This window comes from Mustela nivalis (genome assembly GCF_964662115.1).
Source record: "Mustela nivalis genome assembly, chromosome: 5".
In the NCBI taxonomy this organism is placed as follows: Eukaryota; Metazoa; Chordata; class Mammalia; order Carnivora; family Mustelidae; genus Mustela; species Mustela nivalis.
The window spans coordinates 25,212,590-25,235,489 of record NC_139024.1 but is presented as its reverse complement, the minus strand read 5'-3'; the positions used below and the strand labels follow the sequence as shown (position 1 = coordinate 25,235,489).

The following is a 22,900-nucleotide window of genomic DNA, read 5'->3' as shown; positions in this document are numbered from 1 at the left end:
TGTATCCAGAATACACAAATAACTCTCAAAACTCAGTAATAAGATGTAAACTCCATGAAAAAATGAGAAAGGCATCTGAACAGACGTTTCACCAATATATCCACAAAAAATAAGCACATGAAAACATACCCAACATCATTAGTCATTAGGGAAATAAAAAATAAAACCAAGAGATACCACTGCACAACCAATAGGATGGCTATAATAAAACAAAAAAATGTCAAGGATACAAAGCTGGTAGGACTGTATCAGCCAGCCACTTTGCCAAAGTTTAGCAGTTTCTTAAAAAATTAAACATAAATCTATCGTGCAACCGAGCAATTCCATTCCAGGAATCTACTCAAGAAACATGTAAATATATGTCCACAAAATACCTGTATACAAATGTTCTTATCAGCATTACACATAAATGTGAAAATCTGGAAACAATCCAAATACCCAAATACCCAAAATATGATACACATACCTAACTGAATATTCAGTAATAAAAAGGAACAAACTACTGATATATGCTACAATATGGATGAAACCCAGAAACTTTACACTAAGTGGAAAAAAAAAAAAAAACAGTTGCAATCTCACATGATTGCATTTATGCAAAATATCCAAAAGAGGTAAATTACAGAGATAGAAAACAGACCAGTAGTTGTCTACAACGGGCAGTAGGAGCAGAGATTAGCTGCAAACAAGCACAAGGGAATTTTTGAAGTGACAGAAATGTTTAAAACTAGATTATGGTGATAGCTGTACAACTTATAAATTTATTAAGACTAAAATTTGAAGGCACAAACAATTATCTAACTGAAACTCTTACTGAAAACTAAAATTACACAGCAATAAAGATAGACTACGATTCTTCAACAGTATTAAAATCAAGTTAATGTTAACTGTGCTTGCCATGATTTGGTGATCCTAAATAGTGTTTCAGGTAATGACACAAAGAAAGAATTCAGTATGTGAAATACTGAGTCAACATTTTTACCCTAGCACGAGAGATAGGAGAATGTGTAAGACACCATTTGTGCACACTAGAACAGCTAGATACAGGAATGTATGTCCAGGAAAGGCAAGCACGTTTGATTAAGGGAAAAAGTTATAGTCATAGACCAAATGACTTATTTTGAGTTCTATATTCTTTGTTTAGTCATTTAGGCTGAAATATCAAATTCCCCTAGTTCCACTATGTTTCCAATTGGTGGTTGTTAGGCAAACTATTTCCTTAGACACTACATGCTTCTTGAACTGTGTGATATAGTTAATTAGTCACATAAGTAATAATACAGTCACCCAACTTACAATATGTTAATAAGAAACATACCATTATCTACTGAAGTTATACTGTTACAATATTAATATATTTATTAATGCCTTACCTCTTTCCATAAAGGATATAAAGTAGCAAGTTTAAAAATTTCTCTATATAAAAAATAAAATCTGTATAACATATTAATAAATATAGTAACAGTCCACTGAAATTTCCCCAATAACCTGGTAATAAATAAAACTATGATTGCAAGTCATTCAGTAACAGGGTGATGATCAAATCACAGTACGTTGATATGAAGGACCATAGTGCTGCTATTTAAAAAACAGCTTTTTTAAAAAAAAATTTTTAAAGATTTTATTTATTTGTTTAAGCAAGAGACTGAGCGAGGAAAAGGTCAGAGGGAGACGCAGACTCCCCATGGAGCTGAGAGCCTGATGTGAGACTTGATCCTGGGACTCCAGGATCATGACCTGAGCTGAAGGCAGTCGCTTAACCAACTGAGCCACGCAGGCGCCCTAAAAAACAGCTTTAAAGTATTCTTACTGACTAAAACTATGCTCATGTTGTGCTAGGTTAAAGATGAGGCAGGAAATACAATTTTACAAACACATACACACCCTTCCCAAATACTCAAGTGTCCATATGCATGTGTGTGTCAGCTGTGGGCTCTGTGAGTTAGGGGATGATAGGATTTTTCGTTTTTTATTGTTCTGCATTTTCTTTGTGTTCCTTATATTGCAATTAAGAAAAACAGAATTCAGCAATTTTTATGTTTTTCCCTTTGCCTACAGGAAATTAACTTTAACCTAAGCTACAAAACGAGGACTATGAAATAGGTAAGTTCTTAATTGCACATGTGAAATGTCAATGCCTAAGCGAACAATGCTGAAACATTAGGAAGTGGTAGAAAATCCAAACAAAATACTTATTCTGTTATTCAGCATTCTGAACTTTAAAATATTAACCAAAGGTAAGAAATTTTTTTTTTTTTTACTATCTCTTATTCTTTTAAAATGAGGAAACACAATGCAAAATGTAAAATAGTATTTACCAGAACTGAACCCACAAATGAAAGACCCAGGGTACCAGAGTGGTAAGAGAGTAATTAAAAAGTAGTATTATTTTATTTTGCCAGAGAGAGTCAATTCCTTATTTTGTTAGTGTCAGTAATTTATAAAGTATTAAATTAAATATTAAGTGCTTCTGTTTCAAAATATTGTTTCCTATGAGATAATGAAAATATTTTCCTGAAGTAACCAGTAAATGTTATTTATAAATGCAGAATGCTTATGTTATACCTCAGTAACAAGAAGAAATGAGTAATGTTCTAATGTTGCTGACATATTACCTTCAGGAGCAAGTGCAGAAGGACAAACTTCTTTGAGGAGATCGCCTAGTGTATGCAACTGTCCATCTGCAGCCACAGGACGAAAAAGCTTCTGAATGAAAGGTCGTTCAGTTGTTGTCTATTTGAAAAATGAAAAAAAGAATTCCAACAATTACGTCTTTGCTGCTATGAATTAAAATTAAGAGATCAGAAATTTAAAGCTGCCATCAGATGACTTCTGATACAGTGTAATCAGAAGCATATAATATCACAGATGTGGTAATATTATAAAAATGCTTAACATAAAATCAAGTAAATCTAATCATGAGGAAGCAATCAGACAAATCCAAAATGTGTGACATTCTAAAGATAAGTGGCCAAAAAAGGAAAGAAAAGGAGAGAAAAGAAAACATAAGACAACTGGTTTCAGTTCTTCAAATAATTCAAAGGCAGAACAAAACAATACAAAAAGTTTTAAAAAGACTGGTGAGATATAAAAACTAAATACAAAAATAAATCTTGATTGAATACTGGGTTGGAAGGAAAAATCAGCTATAAAAGATTTTTGGAATAACTGAGGAAATGCAGAATGAGCATTAGATAGTATTACTGAATTAATGTCAAATTCTTAATGGTTGTAAGGATAATGGTTATAAGAACAACATCCTTTAAGAAGTTCATGCTTACATATTTGGGGATGAGGAGCCATGCTGTCTGTCTGAAACATACCTTCAAATGGTTAAGAGAGAGTGCACGTGAGCGGCGCATTAGTGCAAATGTGGGAAAATGTTAACTGGTGAATCTAGGTGAATGGTATACAGTTTTAGTTGTTTTATTATTTTTTTCTCTACATTTGAAAATTTTTAAGAAACAGATTCATAAATAAAGAAACTGATGGTTGCTTGAGGGGAGTAAATGGAGGAATGGGAAAGTGGATGAAGGGGAGTGGGAGATCCAGGCTTCCAGTGATGGAATGAAGTTACAAGATACAAGGTGCAGCACGGGGAACAGAGTCAACGGTACTGTAATAGTGTTATGTGGGAACAAATGGTAACTACATTTGTGGTGAAAATCGCATAATGTATAGAGTTGTGAAATCATTATGTTGTACACTTGAAATTAATGTTAACGGTGTATATCAACTCTACTTCAATTAAAAAAATTAAAAAGAAAAATAAAAAAAATTCAAAATACCAGATATAGTATTTCCTCTGACAACTGTGATTAGCATTATGTCATAACTTACTGCTAATAATCTCAATGTATTGCCCACTTTTAAAATTCAGTTTCATTTATAGGAGCATAACAATGATGAGGAACGCCAGTGCAGAGGCCCTGGAATCAGCCAGTGTATGAACAGCACTGTATGGACAGTGCTGTATGAACTGCTGTATGAACAGCACTACCACTTATGTACTTTATGATTCTGCATCAAGTTTGTTGTAGAAAAGAGTGATGAACTATGTATGCCAAGCACACAGAAAGAGACACAGAGAAAGAAGATGAATGAATTAATGTTAAAGATAATAAAATACCCTGCCCCCAAATGCTATTTCATTTTAAGATGTTAAGTTTTCATATTTTAAGTTTCCAGGGATTAAAAAAACCATAAAAACATATAAGAAGAGAGCAGTGCTTTATATAAGTATCCATATCTATAAGTAATTATACTCATATACTCATATTTACATATAGTATTTTAAAAATTTTTTACATTTTTAAAATAAATATTCATATAGTGTTTATGAGAAAATGATTCAAATTCCTAAACATTGAAGACAAGTTTGCTTGTTTTTTTTTTTTAATCACAGAGGTAAAGCTCAATTATAATATGTCACTATTATAGATCTGGTATAAAAAATAATCTGGTTTTAAGTATGGACATAAAATAAAATGTAAGAAAAAGAGACATGATACAAGCTTGTGAGCTACCTTTCCCAGTGTTTTTTTGTTAAAGTAAGCTCCACACCCACAATGGAGCCTAAGGCTGGGCTCAAACTCACGCCCCTGAAATCGAGATCTGAGCAGAGATCAAGAGTTGGAGGACACTTAACCAACTGAGCCACCCAGGCACCCTTACCCTTCCCAGCTTTACACTATGTATTCAGTGGAAACATAAATAAATGTTAAGAACTGTATTCCAATAATAGTTAAGTATCTGTGGTAAGTATGTAAAAAAGCCTTGATACTTGATAAACTCTTGGCAATTAATATGCACTGAATATAAAGCAATTCATTTCACTAACTGAACTCGTTATGGGTTTTTAAAAACAGTATGACTGATATCCTTCAATTTGGGAAGTTCATACATTTCACTCAAGATGAAACTGAGAACAATGTGATGAACAATCGAAGATTAACTATGTGAAGATAATAAGGGTTTGGGGAGTTCAGAGAAGAAATAAGTGAACAGAGGACTGCAGTAGTAATTTAAAATAGCCACCACCCACTTAGGGCTTTCTATCTTGCAGGCAATGAAGAGGCTTTTAAGACTTTTTAGCAAAGGAAGTGACGTGATGAAAGAGGCTTTTTCTGAAGGCTAATGGAAAGCAGCACAGTGTACGATGACTTGGTTAAGAGGTAACATCAGGAAGACGGGTGAGAGGCTGTCTGAATGATGCAAGCATATGTGATGACAACTGGGGCTAAGTCAGAGAAAAAGGAGGGTCAGGACTATAACCCCAATTTAAAAAAAACAAAAAAGTTAAAATGTATCATCCATAGTCAGAGCTGAAAACACTAGGATTTTCAGCAAAGTCAAAAAAACTTTTTAAGATTCATTCCCCTCCCCTACTTAGTGAAAAAAATCGTGAGGTGAATACTTATAATACAACATATTATAACAACCTGAAAACAATAGGCTAAAAAGGCGCTAAGTGGGCTTAGCGAGATATTAAAAAACAGAAAGCGTCTTCCTCTCTTATTGCTAGAAAAATGGCCTACAATCTCCCTGCAGTTCTCTTTTTTCTATTCTCCCAAGTATAGATACTTATAAATGCAAATCTGAGCAGTGATAATAAAGGTGTAACTTCAACAACCTTTATAATGATGTTATTTGCTTGGGTGGAGGAGAAAAGGCTTGTACTATTACACAATCTAAGTCCATTCTGTAGCACAGTAAGCAAGAAAACTCTCATTAAAGTGCTATTTCTCATGTAACAAAAACCTTACTTTAAAAGAACAATTAGGGACACCTGGGTGGCTCAGTCAGTTAAGCTGCTGCCTTCGGTTCAGGTCATGATCTCAGGGTCCTGGGATTGAGTCCTGCATGGGGCTCCTTGCTCGGCATCGAGCCTGCTTCTCCCTCTGCCTGCTTTGCCTGCTGCTCCCCCTGCTTGTGCGTGCGCTCTGTCTCTCTCTGGGACAAATAAATACATAAAATCTTAAAAAAATATAAACATCTATTCAATATTTATCTGACTTCCTTTATATTCTTAGTCCTTAAAATTTAGTAACCTAGAAAAGAACAGTTAAATGTCTGAGTAAGTTACACCAAAGATTATGAAAACGACTCAGTTTCGGGAGTTACTGCCCTTAAAACAAAAACCCTCCACAGAGAGATCATACATTCAAGTACTGTACAGAGGTTCGGGAGGGCAATGGGAAGGGAGGGTAGTTTCATGCAAATCTCTTGGCAGATCTCATTAAACCTGAGCTGAAGTTCAGCAGAGAAGACTAAATTATGCTAGAAGTATTTAAAAGCTATCTTCCTCCTGAAATAGCAAGAATTTTAAAGATAGAAAAAACTCCACCAACATGAATTCTGCCAACTTTTATTTAGTATACATGAAACTGGACAGTGCTAACAATACCTATGTAATCTGAATCTTAGCCTGACAGACTAGAAAGCTGCACCAACAGTAATATAATACAATACTCACTTAATCTAGCCATTTATTTGTAAATATGCAAACTATTTTCAGTGGCTTCCAAGAAGCAGTACTGCTCTCTCGTAAGAAATAACAGGACTTCGACACGTCATCTTTGAAACTGCCTTATTCCCTTAACGTGCATGTTACTCTTAAATACACCAAACAGAATATAAAGTTGGGGTGCTACTGGCTGGCTGCTCCTCCTCCCTCCTCTGCTCATGTACCCTCACCAATGAAACAATAATTTTTCCTGTATGGAAACATTATATGGTTGATTTGCCCTGGAGATATACTGAGCAGAGGCAAAGGAATCATATTTATAAAAATAAACTAAATTTGTAAAAGTTTAATGAATCTTACATATTTTCTTAAAGTGACAATTCAAGAGTTACAGTCAAATTCTTAGCGATAATGTGTGTTACAACTATAGTGTGAACTGTAGGCTAATCATATTATTAATCTTGTATCTAAGAAATAAGACAGGGAAAAGGCATATTTCCAACACAGCCAAACAGGTTAACGGAACAGGTTAACATTAAAGCTGATAAAACAAGAAATGCTGGTAGGCTTTAAAATAAGACAATGTATGAACTTTAAGAGTACAGGCACAATGGATACATCATTAAGACCAAGTTTGATTCTTATGACTTACATAAAGTACAGACTGCAACAAAAATGCAAAGCAGTTGTTGAAGAACACAGGCTTTGGTGCCAGAAAGAACAGGTTTTTAAGCCCAGGTTCTGTCATTTATTGCAGACCCACTGGTGCAGTTACCTGATTTTCTTGAGCCCGTTTCCTCAACTGTAAAACAGGAATATTTTTATATATGTACACATATACGCACAGGCATAAATGGAGAGAATATCTACACTGTAGAGTTTTTGAATAAAATACAAGCACAGCATAATCATGGTACATATGATCACCTAAACAGACATCCTAAAATATGATCAACGGTTTTAGTTTCATCCCTATTTAGCAGACTTAAGTTTATTCATATCTTATTTTCTCTTAAGTTCACTTGTCTGGACGCTAAATCAGGAAATTCAGTTTAAAGGAATACTGATACACCAGACCTCATGAAATTAATTAAAAACCAAACAAAACCTTTTCATTCTATAAAAGATCCTATGAAGAAGATGAAAAGACAAGCCATAGACTGGGAGAGAATATCTGTACCCACATTTCCAAAAAAGTTCTTAAAAAAAAAGCAAAGAAATCAATTAAAAAATGGGCAAAAGACAGATATTTCACCAAAAAGGATATATAGATGGCCAAAAAAGCACATGAAAAGATGTTTGACACATCATTAGCCATTAAGGAAATGTAAATTGCAATACCCCCATGCATTACTACACACCTACAAGAATGTCTAAAATAGAATGCTGGTGGGCATGTGGAGAAACAAGATCACTCATACATTGCTGGTGAAGATGTAAAATTATAAAGGCCCCTCTGGAAAAGAATATGGTAGTTTCTTATAAAACTAAACATGTATTTTATAAACATGTTTATAAAACTATATATGACTCAGCAATTGTACACTTGAGTATTCCCAGAGAAATGCAAACTTAGATGCTCTCAAAAAGCTCATAAATAAATGTTCATAGCAACTTTACTCGTAACAGCCCTAAACTGGAAAAAATCCCAATGTCCTTCAGCAGGTGAATGGTTAAATTATCTATGGTATATCTATACTATGGAATTCTATTCAGCAGTACCACTACTACTATACTACTACTACTAAACAACCCTATTAATAATATGGAATAACTTGTATGGAACTCAAGGGAGTTATGCTGCATGGAAAGAACCAATGTTAGGCATACATACTGCATGATTCCATTTGTGTAACATCAGTAAAATGGTAAAATTTTAGAAATGAGAACAAATTAGAGGTTGTCAGAGGTTAGAGAGAGGAAGAAGTGAGGTAGGTGGCTACGGCTATAAAAGGGGTAGTCTAGGGTACTTGAGTGGCTCAGTCAGTTAAGCAGCTACCTTCAGCTCAGGTCATGATCCAGGGTCCTGGGATCGAACCTCACACTGGGCTCCCTGCTAAGTGGGGAGCTTGCTTCTGCCCCTTCCCCCCTGCTCGTGCAAGTGAGTGTGTGTGCACACGTGTGTGCACATACTCTCTCTCTCTTATAAATAAATAAAATCTTAAAAAAAAGCACGGGTAGCCCAAGGAATGTTTTTGTTGGAACAAAATGAATGAAATATGAATAAGGTTTGTGTGTTGTATCAATGTCAACTTCCTGGTTATGATATTATACTATATAAAAGATACATATATATATATATACACATACATATATATAAGATGTCAAGAATGAAAGAAACTGGATGAACAGTATAAAGAGCTTTCTGTATTATTTCTTAAAACTGCATGTGAAGATTATACATTTTAAACTGATGTAAAGCACTTAGAACAATGCCCAGCACACAGTATAAGTGCTCAGTAAGTGCTGTTAATGCTCTCATTAAATATGACTTGACACTCAACAGAAATTTACTGAATACAGAAATGTATTTTGTATTGAGTCGTAATATAAAAATGCAGAATTATGTAAGAAGATATACTAATCTCACAGTTATCCTGTCACTACATAGCATTACCAATAATTTTACTCTTTTGGTCATATACTATTTAACATATAATAGGAATTAGAAATGTTGGTTTTGTCAAAAATGACAACTTACAGCTAGAAGGGGACATATCTGGCTCATTGACCATGGAGCCAATGACCATAAAGAGGAGGAAGAATCTCATCAGATAGTAAAAAGAGATTCTATTCACTGAAACAAAGTGAGATTAAAAGTTATGAAGGAGAAAAACAAAAATTCAGCAAGGATACAACCTAAAAAGATGCTCAGTAGCTGCATGATGATTCTGGGTTGTGAACCTTAAAAATGGCCATTATTAAAAGGAAGGTGGGGGAATATGAGGTTGGGGGTCTCCCTCTGAAACAGCAGGGAGAACCTGATGACAACAACGGACCCAGCTGTTATGAAAGGCTGGACAGAATCAAGGACGCCTGTTTGGCTCAGCCGGTTAAGCCTCCGACTCCTGACTATGGCTCAGGTCATGATCTCGGGTACTGAGACTGAGCCCTTTCCTGGGCTCCTTGCTCCACGGAGCATCTGCTTGAGATTCTCTTTCCCTTTCCCTCTGACCCTTCCTCCATGTGCACGCGTGCTCTCTCTCTCTCTCTCAAATAAATAAGTAAATCTTAAAAAAGAAAAAAAAAAAGTGCTTGGATAGAATCATTCTAGAAGCAGTATCTAGGTTCAGGATCTGCAACCACTGACCTGAATCACTGTAAACTGAGTGAGTCTTAGATGGATATTCTTAAATAAGTGTTTTATTTATAATTTATATATCTTGCATCTCCTGAGGTGTAACAAGTTTATCATCAGCTATACTTTGTGTGTATGCTTTGTAAGTTCTCTGAAACAGGATGATTAATGATTCACTACATGTATTAAGCATAATTATTTGACTTATAAGAGTTCTGTAAGTATAACAGAGGGTTTCATTTGTTAGATTTGTAGATATTTTTAAAAAATCAGCTATATACAAAAAATTAGCAATGTCCATGTATTGATTAATAATGTAATTTGATTTATTCCATTAACTATGCAAGTAGTTCTAAGTCTTTTAGAAGAACTGAATCTGAAGGGCAAATTAGACAAACAGTAAGAAGTAAAAAAGATTGCTCTCATTTGTATATAAAACTTACTATATTTATAAGAGCATAAATTAAACAGAAAGACATTATAAAAACTAGACTTCACAATTTACAACTCTAATATAATGAAAATAACTGTGTATGTCATCCACGCACAAAAGCTACCTCCAATATCAAAAATCTCACCAACAAAATCAGTGTACTTTCATTTGACACACAAGTTTAAAATACGAACTAAATTTAATAATTTGAAAGCTTTACATGATAAGTAGTGAAATTTTCATTGTTACCAAGATGGTAACAATGATGAAGACCAATATAACTTTTCTTACAGATCCTGTAAAAATGACAACAAAAAACCAAATCCACAATATAATACTTCACAGAATCACAGTCACTGATACTTCACTAACAGCAGTGACAGGCATTACAAAGGTAAAAAGATAAATAAATTTCAATGAAGAACACTGTATTTCCTGCCTACGTTTTTTTTTTTTATTCTATTTTTAAAAATTGTGTTACATTAGTCACCATACAGTACATCATTAGTTTTTGGTGTAGTGTTCCATGATTCACTGTTTGCGTGTAACACCCAGTGCTTCATGCAATCCATGCCCTCCTTAATACCCATCACCACGCTCAGCCATCCCCTTATCCCCCTCCCCTCTAAAACTCTCAGTTTGTTCCCTGGAGTCCATAGTTTCTTATGGTTCATCGCCCACTCCGTTTTCTCTCCCATTTTTCCCTTCCTTCTACAGAATGGGAGAAGATATCTGCAAATGACACTACAGAAAAAGGGCTGATATCCAAGATCTATAAGAACTTCTCAAACTCAACTCCCCAAAAGCAGATAATCAAGTCAGAAAATGGGCAAAAGACATGAGCGGACACTTGTCCAAAGATGACATCCAAATGGCTAACAGACACATGAAAAAGTGTTCATCATCATTAGCTATCAGGGAGATTCAAATCAAAACCACATCGAGATATCGTCTTACGCCAGTTAGAATGGCAAAAATCTGAGGCAAGAAACAACAAATGTTGGAGAGGATGTAGAGAAAGGGAATCCCTCTCACACTGTTGGTGGGAATGCAAATTGGTACAGCAACTTTGGAAAACAGTTTGGAGGTTCCTCAAAAAATTAAAAATAGAGCTATGCTATGATTCCAGCAATTGCACTACTGGGTATTTACCACAAAGTTACAGACGTAGTGAAGAGGCCATACGCACCCCAACGATCATAGCAGTTATGTCCATAATAGCCAAACTGTGGAAAGAGCCAAAATGCCCTTCAACAGAAGAATGGATAAAGAAGATGTGGTCCATATATACAATGGAATATGATTCAGCCATTAGAAAGGATGAATACCCAACTTTTGCATAAAAATGGATGGGAATGAAGGAGATTTTGCTAAGTGAAATAAGTCAAACAGAGAAGGTCAATTATTATATGGTTTCACTTATTCCTGCCTATGTTTAAAAAATTGTGAATGCTTATAACAAAAGCATGTATAGTGACAACAAAAGCTATTAACACATAGTTTGAACAAAATTATCCCAATAGCAGTACCCATATACAGGACCTCTGACTAAGGACCAAAGGGCAAGGGGTAAATTACCTCAGAAATCTTTACTCAGTGAATATTTACTGAGTACTTACTAGGGTACTGCTGTTGGTAGAAACAAAATAATTAAGTACACAGAAGTTAACTGTAATACAGTGTTAAGTGATAACAGAAATATGTACAAAGTGCTATGAGAGAAAATTTAAAAGCCTGAACACAGAATTTAACCACAGTTTTCAGGCAGCTAGAGCAAAAACAAAAATAAAAATGAAAAAGCTACTAACTGATTACAAAATTTCATCTCCTAAGAGTGGAAGATATATATATATATATATACCAGTAGGTACAAAGAAATATATGCTAAATGTGGTAGGATGTTAGGTATGAAAACAGTAGGGAGTTTCAAAAGAGCAAGAAAACAAAAGAGGGAATATAATATAGAAGGTTCTGACGCTTTCAATTTGAAACACATAATATTTTTTTAAATAGAGATAAAGCCATTTCAGGCAGACTGCACTATCAATCCTTTCTCTCACATGTCCCCTCCTCACTAAAGGGTTCAGAGAGCAGCTGCCATATGATGATACCTGTGAAAAATGAATGAATGAAAAAATGAATAGATGCTAAGCTCTTAGCCCCCAAAAGTGGGCTAAGAGCTTAGCATCTAGAGCTTGGAATGCCAAAGGTAGTGAAGTAAGTCAAGCCTTGGTGGAGTCCCAACTCACAACATGACTGACTGCATACCTTGGCAAATCACAACAATCTTTAGGAGTCTGTTTCTGAATTTGAAAAATGACAATAATATTTATCTTTGAAGGATTGCTGTGATAATTAAATAAGATGAGATACATAAAACACCTACTGCAACAGGTGCTTAACATGAATTGATTTTCATTCCTCCCTTTTAAACAACACTGGTTAACTGTGGAACCAAAGAATCAGTAACAGAGAAAATGAAAAATAACTGGTATTCAAGCATCAGTTCCCTTTGTAGTCTTGTTAATTAGAATAAACATGTGGCAGAGAGAAAAAGAAAACAGGGGTTTACACAGGATATGCTGCCAGATATTACCAACAATGACACATGATATGTGCTTCAAACTGTCACATGCATATTTGGCCTAAGATATATTCATGCATGTCAAATTTTGTATCACAAGCTTTATAAAAGAAGCCTCATATTAAAATTAGCTTAAGAATATACACAATTATATACCTCATTAAGTACAAACAGACCATTTTCAAATGAATGCTTTTAGACCTTTACAGTAAACAGTCCTTTGGTGGTGGGAAGGCAGGAAGGGGGCAAGGGGAGGAGTTGGTGAGGGGGTGGGGGATAGTCTGTGCCACTTAATCAGACTACTACATTTATCCTCTATGTAGGGAGGTAGACTTGAAAATAAGCACTTTCTGTAGCTGTGATACCAGAGTCTGAAGTCCACTTTTAATATTCCCAACAAGAGTAAAAAATAATAATTAGCATTTGAAAAGCTGTCATTATTATAGTCAGGGACACTTAATCCTCAAAGCAGTAGTATTTTAATCGAGACTATGATTAAATGAAAGCACTCATCAGAATTATATCCACAAAACTGGTTTGAAGTTTGTGTTTTCTGTTATTTAAATTGTTATATTTATTATAATTCTGTCTAGACAATGCCAAATATATTTTGTTCCATAAATGGTTAAGGTAAATTTTCCTCAAATACAAGGAACAGTTTGTGGCTTCCTCATATCCATTCACTGAATAAAATGTGTTATAGGGAAGCACTATTCCCTCCTACTCAAAACTGAGATCAACGGATGCCTGGGTGGCTCAGTGGGTTGGGGCCTCTGCCTTGGGCTCAGGTCATGATCGCAGGGTCCTGGACTCGAGCCCACATCAGGCTTTCTGCTCAGCAGGGAGCCTGCTTCCCTTCCCCTCTCTGCCTACTTGTGATCTCTGTCTGTCAAATAAATAAATAAATAAATACATCTTAAAACAAACAAACAAAAAAAACAAACAATAGAGATCAATTTAAGGCTACATGAGTCGATTTATGAAACAAGTTATAGCTTTTAAATTTTTCATATGAAATTATCAGTACAGTGGCCAAATGAGAAACTTCTCATGAAAGTGATTTTTTTTTTTAAAGATTTTATTTATTTATTTGACAAAGAGAGATCACAAGTAGATGGAGAGGCAGGCAGAGAGAGAGATAGAGGGAAGCAGGCTCCCTGCTGAGCAGAGAGCCCCATGCGGGACTCGATCCCAGGGCCCTGAGATCATGACCTGAGCTGAAGGCAGTGCCTTAACCCACTGAGCCACCCAGGTGCCCCCTAGGATTGATGTTTTTATTTTATTTTTATTTTTTAAAGATTTTAATTTATTTATTTATCAGAGATCACAAGTAGGCAGAGAGTTGGGGGCAGGGCAGGGGGGAAGCAGGCTGCTGATGTAGGTAGGGTTTGATCCTAGGACCCTGAGACCATGACCTCTGCCGAAGGCAGAGGCTTAACCCACTGAGCCACCCAGGTGCCCCTTGGATTCATGTTTTTAGTAATAATTATCTTACTTCTTTTAAGGTTTCTTCCAAAAGATTTAAAAACCATACCAAGGGAATCATAGTTTAAATTTCAAGATTTAAAGAACTTTAAAGTATCTTTGCTAATTTTATCCAAAGCCACACTAAAAAGTTGCATAAAAGAGTGATGCAATTAATAAACTGTTTTCTACTGAAGGATACAAGGGCACTTTTGTATATAGATTATTTCTATCTTTACGGTTTGCTTATGTAAAATAATTAGGCAGCACTTTTAATTTGTGTAAATAAAGAAATCAAAGTAGCAAGAAAAAAACATCTGAGTAAAAGAGGTTGTACTGACCACAGAACTGAAATTCTGTTTTCCTGATCTCATCCACAGGAAAAGTGCTTCTAACCCTGGGCCAGGAGCTACTGAAGCTCGAAGATCCTAAGACCTCTTGGCATGGTCTGTGGGTTTTACAGTGACTGCTAAATAAAGTTTATAGTATATAAACATGGATAATTATGTTATTTTAATAATTTATATATATTTTTTAAAATTTATTTATTTGTCAGAGAGAGAGCGAGAGCGAGAGCAAGCACACGCAGACAGAGTGGTAGGCAGAGACAGAGAGAGAAGCAGGCTCCCTGTTGAGCAAGGAGCCTGATGTGGGGCTCGATCCCAGGACCCTGCCGCTTAACCAACTGAGCCACCCAGGCGTCCCTATTTTAATAATTTTAAAAATTATTTAAAATGAAAATTATTAAAAATAATTTTAAAAATTCATCTCGCTGAAGTATCATCAAAAGTAAAATTTCACAGGAGCACCTGGTTGGCTCAATAGAGCATAAGACTCTTGATCTTGGGGTTGTAAATTCGAGCCCCATGTTGGGTACAGAGTTTCTTTAAAAAGAAAAAAAAGCAGATTTCATAAATTCTGGTGATTTTTTTAGAAATAGCAAAGGAAAACAAGTGACAAATATTTCACAGATCTCCCTGATGATGTAATCAGGTAATTAAAAAATTCAAAAAGCATAGTACTTGATTACTCTGAAGAATAAGTTAAAAAAAAGCAATATAGTAAAGCTATAAAACTCAGAAGAAAACACAAGAGGAAATTTTTATGGCTTTGAATTATGCAACAGTTTCTTAGCTATGACAATCCAACAGCACAAATGACCAACGGAAAAGTAAGCTAGACTTCATCAAAATGAAAAATCTCTGTACTTCAAAGATACCATGAAGAAAATAAGAAAACCACAATATGGGAGAAAATATTTGCAAAACATGTATCTGATAAAGGATTCATAAGAGAAACTCTTCCAATCAACAGCAAAAAGACAACCAAATTTAAAAATGAGCAAAGAATTTAAAGATATTTCTCCTAAGATGACATCCAAATAACCAGTAAGCACATGAAAAGATGTTTAACATCATTAGTAATTATGGAAGTGCAAATCAAAACCAAAAATATATACCCCTGTATACCTGTTAAGGCAGTTATACTTAAAATGGTAAAAAATAACTGGTGTTAGCAAGGATGTGGACACACAAAAATGGGAACCACTAAACACTGTTGATGAGAATCTGAAATGGTTCAGATTCTTCGGAAAACAGTACGGCAGTTCCTCAAAAGATTACACACAGAATTACCACATAACCCAGGAATTCTACTCCCAAGTATCTACCCAAAAGAAATGAAAATATACATCCACACAAAAACCTGTACATTAATGTTCACAGCAGCAGTTATTCATAACAGAAAGGTAGAAACAATCCAAATGCCCATCAACTGGTGAATGGATTAACAAAATATAATTTTTTCATGTAATGGAATATTAGTTGGCCATAAAAAGGAATGTACTGAAGCATTCAACAACACTGATGAGCCATGGAAATACAATGCAAGTAAAAGAAGCCAGACAGAAAAAGCCATATATTATAAGATCCCATTTATACAAAATGTTCAGAATAGGCAAACAGATACAAAAAGTAGTGTCGTGGTTGCCATGGGCTGGAGGAAAGGGAGAATGAGGAGTGACACTAATGTGGCATACAGTTTCTTTTGGGATGATAAAAATGTTCTGGAATTATAGAGTAGTGTAATGGCTGCACCAACTTTCTGAATATTCTAAAAAATAAAAGGGAAAAAAACAATGAACTTTTACAGGGGGAAGTTCATGATATCAAATTTATACCTCAGTAAAGCTATTATGAGAAAGAAAATAATGTAAAAAGACCTCTCATATGGACTGTGAGAGTAATCCTTCTGTGGTGATAGTCCAGCTCATAGTTTGGTTTATAAGTGTTCATCATACCATTTATTTCATGATTTAAAAAAAAGATAATTTTATTTCCTCTCAAAATTTAAAAAACAAAAATTAAAGGACAAGAGCCCCTAAACAGTAAGGATCAGAGAAATATTCCCACCCTCATTAATTTAAAAAAAATTAGTTTTTAAAGTTGTACAGTGTAATAGCAATTTTAAAGTTGTCCATGAAAATTTAAATAACTTTGCCTTAAACGTTCACCAAAACTCATTTAAAATTCATGCTCTGATACTTAAGGCCAAAAGGTTCTGAAATTTTAAAATGCTAACTAAAATGGGTTAAGGTTTACTAAAATAGACCCAGAATTTAATAATAAGGGGGTTTATATAATAGAAATAGTCTATCTTAACCAGTGTCTGAATCATAAAAAATGTCCTTACTGATAAACTGCTACCCAGATTGTAGACTCATATGTCTACTATTTCTGAGCTTTTTCAGAAACGTCTCAAGAGAGCAAAGGATCTTCCTTTGTCCTTCCTTTCTAGCTTGAACCTCTGATTGCCGTCCACACTGCTATGACCTGAATGGGGACAAGGGACTCTGCAGGAAGAGGGAACTCTTCCTCTTGCAAATTTTTGATTTAGAATCTAGAATGGTGGGGCACCTGGTTGGCTCAGTCAGTTGAATGTGGGACTCTTGGTTTTGGCTTGGGTCATGATCTCAGAATCATGAAGATAGGGCTCTGTGCTCAGTGGGGAGTCAGCTTGGGATTCCTTCCCTCTTCCTCCCCCCTTCCCTGCATACAAGGCCCCACCTGCCAAAAAAATGTAAAATTTTGGGAATACAATATGTACAGATTCTACAGAATCCGAAGCAGGCTGATGTATTCCAAGAGTATTTTATTTCAATATAGTAATAATCAAATGCCACCAATTCAGCAAATCAAATTACAGGTTTTTTTTTATCATAATCGAAATTTGAAAATAGCACAAACATGTATTTAGTACATTGAAGCTGTGATTTTTAAGCAGGGTTCTAAAAGGATCATATACATAAAAAATGAATTCTTATGTACTTTAGGTGAGTTTATCTGAGAAATGGAAAGGTGACAGTGGCGAGGGAAGGCAAGAGGCATCCTGCTTCAAATAATTCACTAGCAAAAGAGGATATACACTGAGTTAATAGCTTCAAGCACTGTACTTACTTTAAAGATCTCTTAGGAATCAGGTCTTAAAAAATGATAAACTTGGTTGGCCTCATGAAGAGGTATTAGCCAAACTACAAAATGAGTGGCAGCACGCTATTCCAACTTAAAAACAGAGTGCTTTATTTAAGTTTTTTTTTTTTTTTACTCTAACAAAAGCAGCATCATTATTTCCCAGAATTATAATTAAAGGAAACCTTCCTTATTAACAGAATATGGATTTCAATAATATTTAATATGGGCACTGTTTAAACTCTCCAAAGTAATAAAACTATTCATTTGTATATGATATGATTTAGTAAGTCATGGAAGTCAAAAAATTTTTAAATGTTACAATGATAATGTGTTAGGGGGAAAAGCAAATTTCTTAGTTCTATTCTATTAAGGATTCCTCAAGCAATGTAAAAACTGAGTTCAAGTTACACTTTGATGTGTACATCCTTTTGAAAGCTACTCTACCCTGTTTTATATGAAGCATCTGTAGCTACAATGAACACCTAGTGAAGAGTACAGATGCTGCATTACATAAGCAGACGTCAGAACTGGCCCAAGCTGACTCTAAGTTACTTTAAACATATACACAGAGTCAGAAATTAGCTATGGCTTACTTCTGAGAAGTAAAAGATAATTACCCTCATCATGATGAAAAGGATTTTCAATGTAAGCTAATAGAGGTATTTTTCCTATAGCAAAGCTCTGCTTTTAAAAATAAACTTCAAAACTTTAATTAAAATAGGAAATGCTTTTCTACATAGTGAAAACACTTCCCAGTTTAGTGAGGCAGAGAAAAGGAAGGACTCTGTAAAGGAAGGAATGTAGGACAAAAAGATGGAGGAAAAGAAAAGAGAAAGGAAAAGGATAGAAGGAACTTACTGAAATATATTACTTCTCTCAAATTTTAAACTAGCAGGAGAAATGCTTTCCTTTTATACACATGAAGTGCCCCTCTTATACACGCTTTGAAAAATCTAGACAAATAAAATGTTAAAAAGTCTTATTACATTAGATTTCTGAGTCTTTAGTTTTAAAAGCATGTTATTTCTTAATATGGTAATTGTGTACACTGCAAATGGAATTTCCATTAACAATGATTTCTTTTTTTAAGTTTATTTATTTATTTATTTGACAGAGAGAGAGAGAGAGAGAGATCACAAGCAGGCAGAGAGGCAGGCAGAGACAGAGGCAGAAGTAGGCTCCCTGCTAAGCAGAGAGCCTGATGCAGGTCTCGATCCCAAGACCCCGAGACCATCACCTGAACCGAAGGCAGGGGCTTAACCCACTGAGCCACTCAGGTGCTCTAACAATGTTGTTTTAAATACAAATTTAATTTAGTGTAAAACATGGTTAAATTAAGTTCAGTAAGTAAGTAACATACATTTAGTTTGACTTCTCAAAGTTTTGTGTGCATTAACTTAGCCATGTATCTAATACATAAATCACTCATTAGTGAACTCAATAATCATGTGAAATCCTCAGCTTATTAATTCATATCATTTCACAACTAGTACAATTTTAATTAATTTATGTTGTGTGCAAAATTGTGTCACAACATACGTGTGTAGATAGCTGACTTTTTAAAAAATATTTTATTGGGGTAACTGGTGGCTCAGTGGGTTAAAGCCTCTGTCTTTGGCTCAGGTCACGATCCCAGGGTCCTGGGATCGAACCTGGCATCGGGCTCTCTGCTCAGCGGGGAGCCTGCTTCCTCCTCTCTCTCTCTCTCTCCGCCTGCCTCTCCGCCTACCTGTGATCTCTGTCAAATAAATAAAGTCTTTTAAAAAAATTTTAATTTATTTATTTGAGAGAGAGAGAGAACGAGCAGGGGAGGGGTAGAGAAAGAGAGAGAGAGGGGAGAAGCAGACTCCCTGCTGAACAGGGAGTCCGATGAAGGACTCATGACTGGGATCATGACCTGAGCCAAAGGCAGATGCTTAATTGACTGAGGCACAAAGGCATCCCAACAGAGGACTTTCATGAAAAGATCACAGCCAAGGTAGATCTATGGTCTATCAAATATGGTTTCCAAATGCAGACCCAATTCTGCTGAACTCATGAACAGATACATCATTCTACTACAGAGATCTTTCCCTCCTACCTGCCCCCTACAAACAATGGCTCACTAAACAAGCACTTCCTTTCCTTTAAATTTTTAGCCTTTTTGGAAGCAGATTTATGAGAGATACATCTTGTTTAAGGCAAGATATATTCCGTAAAATGCCCCTAAAGCATCAAAGTAAGGTAATACATATAACTGAATGTTTATACTAGATCGTATTTCTTAACTGAGAAATAACATTTTATTTTATTTTATTTTTTTAAATTTTTTTTAAAGATTTTTTAATTTTTATTTATTCGACAGAGAGAGATCACAAGTAGGCAGAGAGGCAGGCAGAGAGAAAGGAGGAAGCAGGCTCCCCGCTGAGCAGAGAGCCCGATGCGGGACTCGATCCCAGGACCCTGAGATCATAACCCGAGCCGAAGGCAGCGGCTCAACCCACTGAGCCACCCAGGCGCCCGAGAAATAACATTTTAATTTATCACAATCAAACCTTGCCTAAGGATTTGAGGAGTTTCAAATATGTATACATCAATATCTGTATCTATATAATCAATACATATATCAATATATCTATGTAAGTTTTCTAAATGTATATTATCTCTTTATTACTTCTTACTATAAACAATCTACATGGATAACAAAGATTATATAACCTCCCACAAAACAAAACAAAAGTGTATAACCCAAAACCTAAGATATACACCTCTTCAAAGACTATGACACCAGGAAATGAAGTGTCAAACAAAATTTGCCAGGTCCAGGACAAACATAAAGAGGAGGTTAGTCTTGCATTTTCTCTCACTGGTTTTTCCTTCAAATATTCCTAAGTATTCACCCTATTTGTTACCTACTTGAAATTATTAGTAAGTAGTTATTTTAAAAGTATGAGTAATTAAACCAAAAGCAACTGCCATATTTACCCCAAAGAAGGAACCACTACTAAGAATCAAAGCCTAGTAATACTGTTCTTAACAGACAGGTGTTGTGTGTTCTGGCATGTTATATGAAAATCATTTATGAGAAGAACAGAAAAAAAATCAGAAGGTAGTTTTCACTATTGGAATAGATACATGATTAAGCAAATTTTTTTTACACTGAAATTATCAACAGAGTAAATGACTACCCCATGGGGCATCATTTCTGGATGTTGGCATTCTCAAGATGGAAGGAAAAGGGACTGAATAAAAAATGTGACAGTCACACAAAGAAACAAATTTGGATCTAGATTTTTCGAATAATAAGTTAAAGGAACATTATTTGGGACTAAGTTCAGGCTTACAACTGCCAACAGCCTCTTAGGCCAGCAGTAAATTGGGAAGCTAAAACCCATGTCAGGAAAAGTTAGAGAAAGATGGGAAGACAATTCACTTACTAAAGCAGCAGTAAGACTCTGGCTGACCATCCTAAGGTATAGGTTATATCTGGCATATATTACCAAGGTTGACAATTTCTCCAAGAAACCCAAGCATTAACTGTAATCTGAGGTACCTTAATAAATACATAATAATAATCAAGGAGTTAACTTGATATAAAAAGTATTTTCTTTAAAAAGTTTATACAAAGTTCATAGTTTGTAATACAAATACTACTGAACTTAGGTATGAAACTGCTCTATATTCATTTTAGTCAACAGGTGTAACTTTTTATGCCATCTCACATTTAACCCAAGCTTTTGTCAAATTTCAAACTTACCAATTGGTCAAATTTCAAACCCAGTAAACTAACTTATTTTTACTAAATCTACTCACATTCTCAAAGAGGTACTAAGGACAGGTGAAATTATCAAAAGCAGAGAATGAGTTATATACCAATAAGTAACAACAGGCTAATTTTTACATATGTTAGAATACCATCATAAAAACACTAAGTACTGTATTATAATCAAGAATTTCTTTGTGAAGGAAGCTAAAAAACCATTTTTAGGGAAATATTTAATACCATCTCATCATAATCCATCTCCCTTTTAAAATGAGGTATTTAATATTTTGTCTTTTAAAATTATCCCATACTACCACATGCTTAAGTACAGGGAGTGAAGTTCATTTTATTCCTAAATTTGAGAGGTCAGGTTTTAATGTGATCACTAAAAATTGCTTAATTGGTAATTAGACAAAGAACATTCTATAAATAAAAGAGAAAGAAGACCACACAACTTTAGCTATCTGTTTCAATCTCTTCACACTAAAGGATGTTATGTTTTTACTTTCTGTCCATGCATTTTCTCTATTAGAAGAAAAAAAGGACTAAAGGCAGGAAACAACCAAAGGGTGGAGTAATAAGAAGCCTGATGTGTGTAAAAACTGGAAAACAGTCTCAAATGGAAAGTTTCACTAGAACAGAGTAAGAAAATAAGAGAAACGAATTTAACATTTATCAAAGGGAACAGTGATTAAGAGTTTGGATCTGGAGCCGGGCTACCTGAGTTCAAATCCCAGCTCTTTCACTTACTAAGGTGAGTGACCTCAGGCAGGTTTCAATAATTCATCTTTATCTCAATTACCTCTCTACATAATAGGGATAGTACCAGCATGTATCCCAGAGGGCTGTAGTGAGGATTAAATGAATTAAAAATGTAAAATACTTAAAATAGTATTTTAAGCACATAGTACTCAATAAATGTCAGCTTTTACTGTTATATGTCTACAGTTTAATTACTAGCAATATTTTTTAAACTGGAAAATATTAAATGAAACAATGACCCAGCTCAGTGCAACAAATTAATATTGAGAAAATGCTGATTTTATTTAATAATAGCTTCAGTAGCTTGGGATAACAGCAATTTTGCATATTTTAATTTCTCTAGCAATAAATTAGGGACATTTGCCATCAGATTATCTGTGTAAGAAATTAATAAATAAATCAAAATTTTAAAAAGTTCAAATAAATATCATTTGCTCTCTCATACAATGCTTTAAAAATAAAACAGCAAATTATCTGTATCAGGAAGACCCCATTCGTATAAATGAAGATTTTTTTAAAATATATTCACCAAAAAGCTTATCATTATAGTTGCTTTCAGTTTTCAAAAATCCACATAGAAAGCAATTTAAGTAGAAAACAATCTCATAGTAGCTAGCTTATTTAGCAAGAGCAATCAAAACTTGCTGTGTTGGGCTGCCCCCTACAGGCCTCAATTCACCA

At 34.8% G+C, this 22,900-nt stretch overlaps 1 protein-coding gene across 5 annotated transcripts in view; it reads right to left on the bottom strand.

Moving 5' to 3' along the window:
* Positions 1-22,900, bottom strand: part of ATG5 (autophagy related 5) — a 128,203-nt gene that overhangs the window by 14,689 nt on the left and 90,614 nt on the right. For all 5 annotated transcript variants that reach the window (XM_082732101.1, XM_082732097.1, XM_082732099.1 and 2 more), the window contains one exon: positions 2,616-2,733. In XM_082732101.1, the coding sequence (XP_082588227.1) occupies positions 2,661-2,733 (73 nt within the window). In that variant the 3' untranslated portion in view covers positions 2,616-2,660. The remainder of the gene's footprint in view (positions 1-2,615; positions 2,734-22,900) is intronic.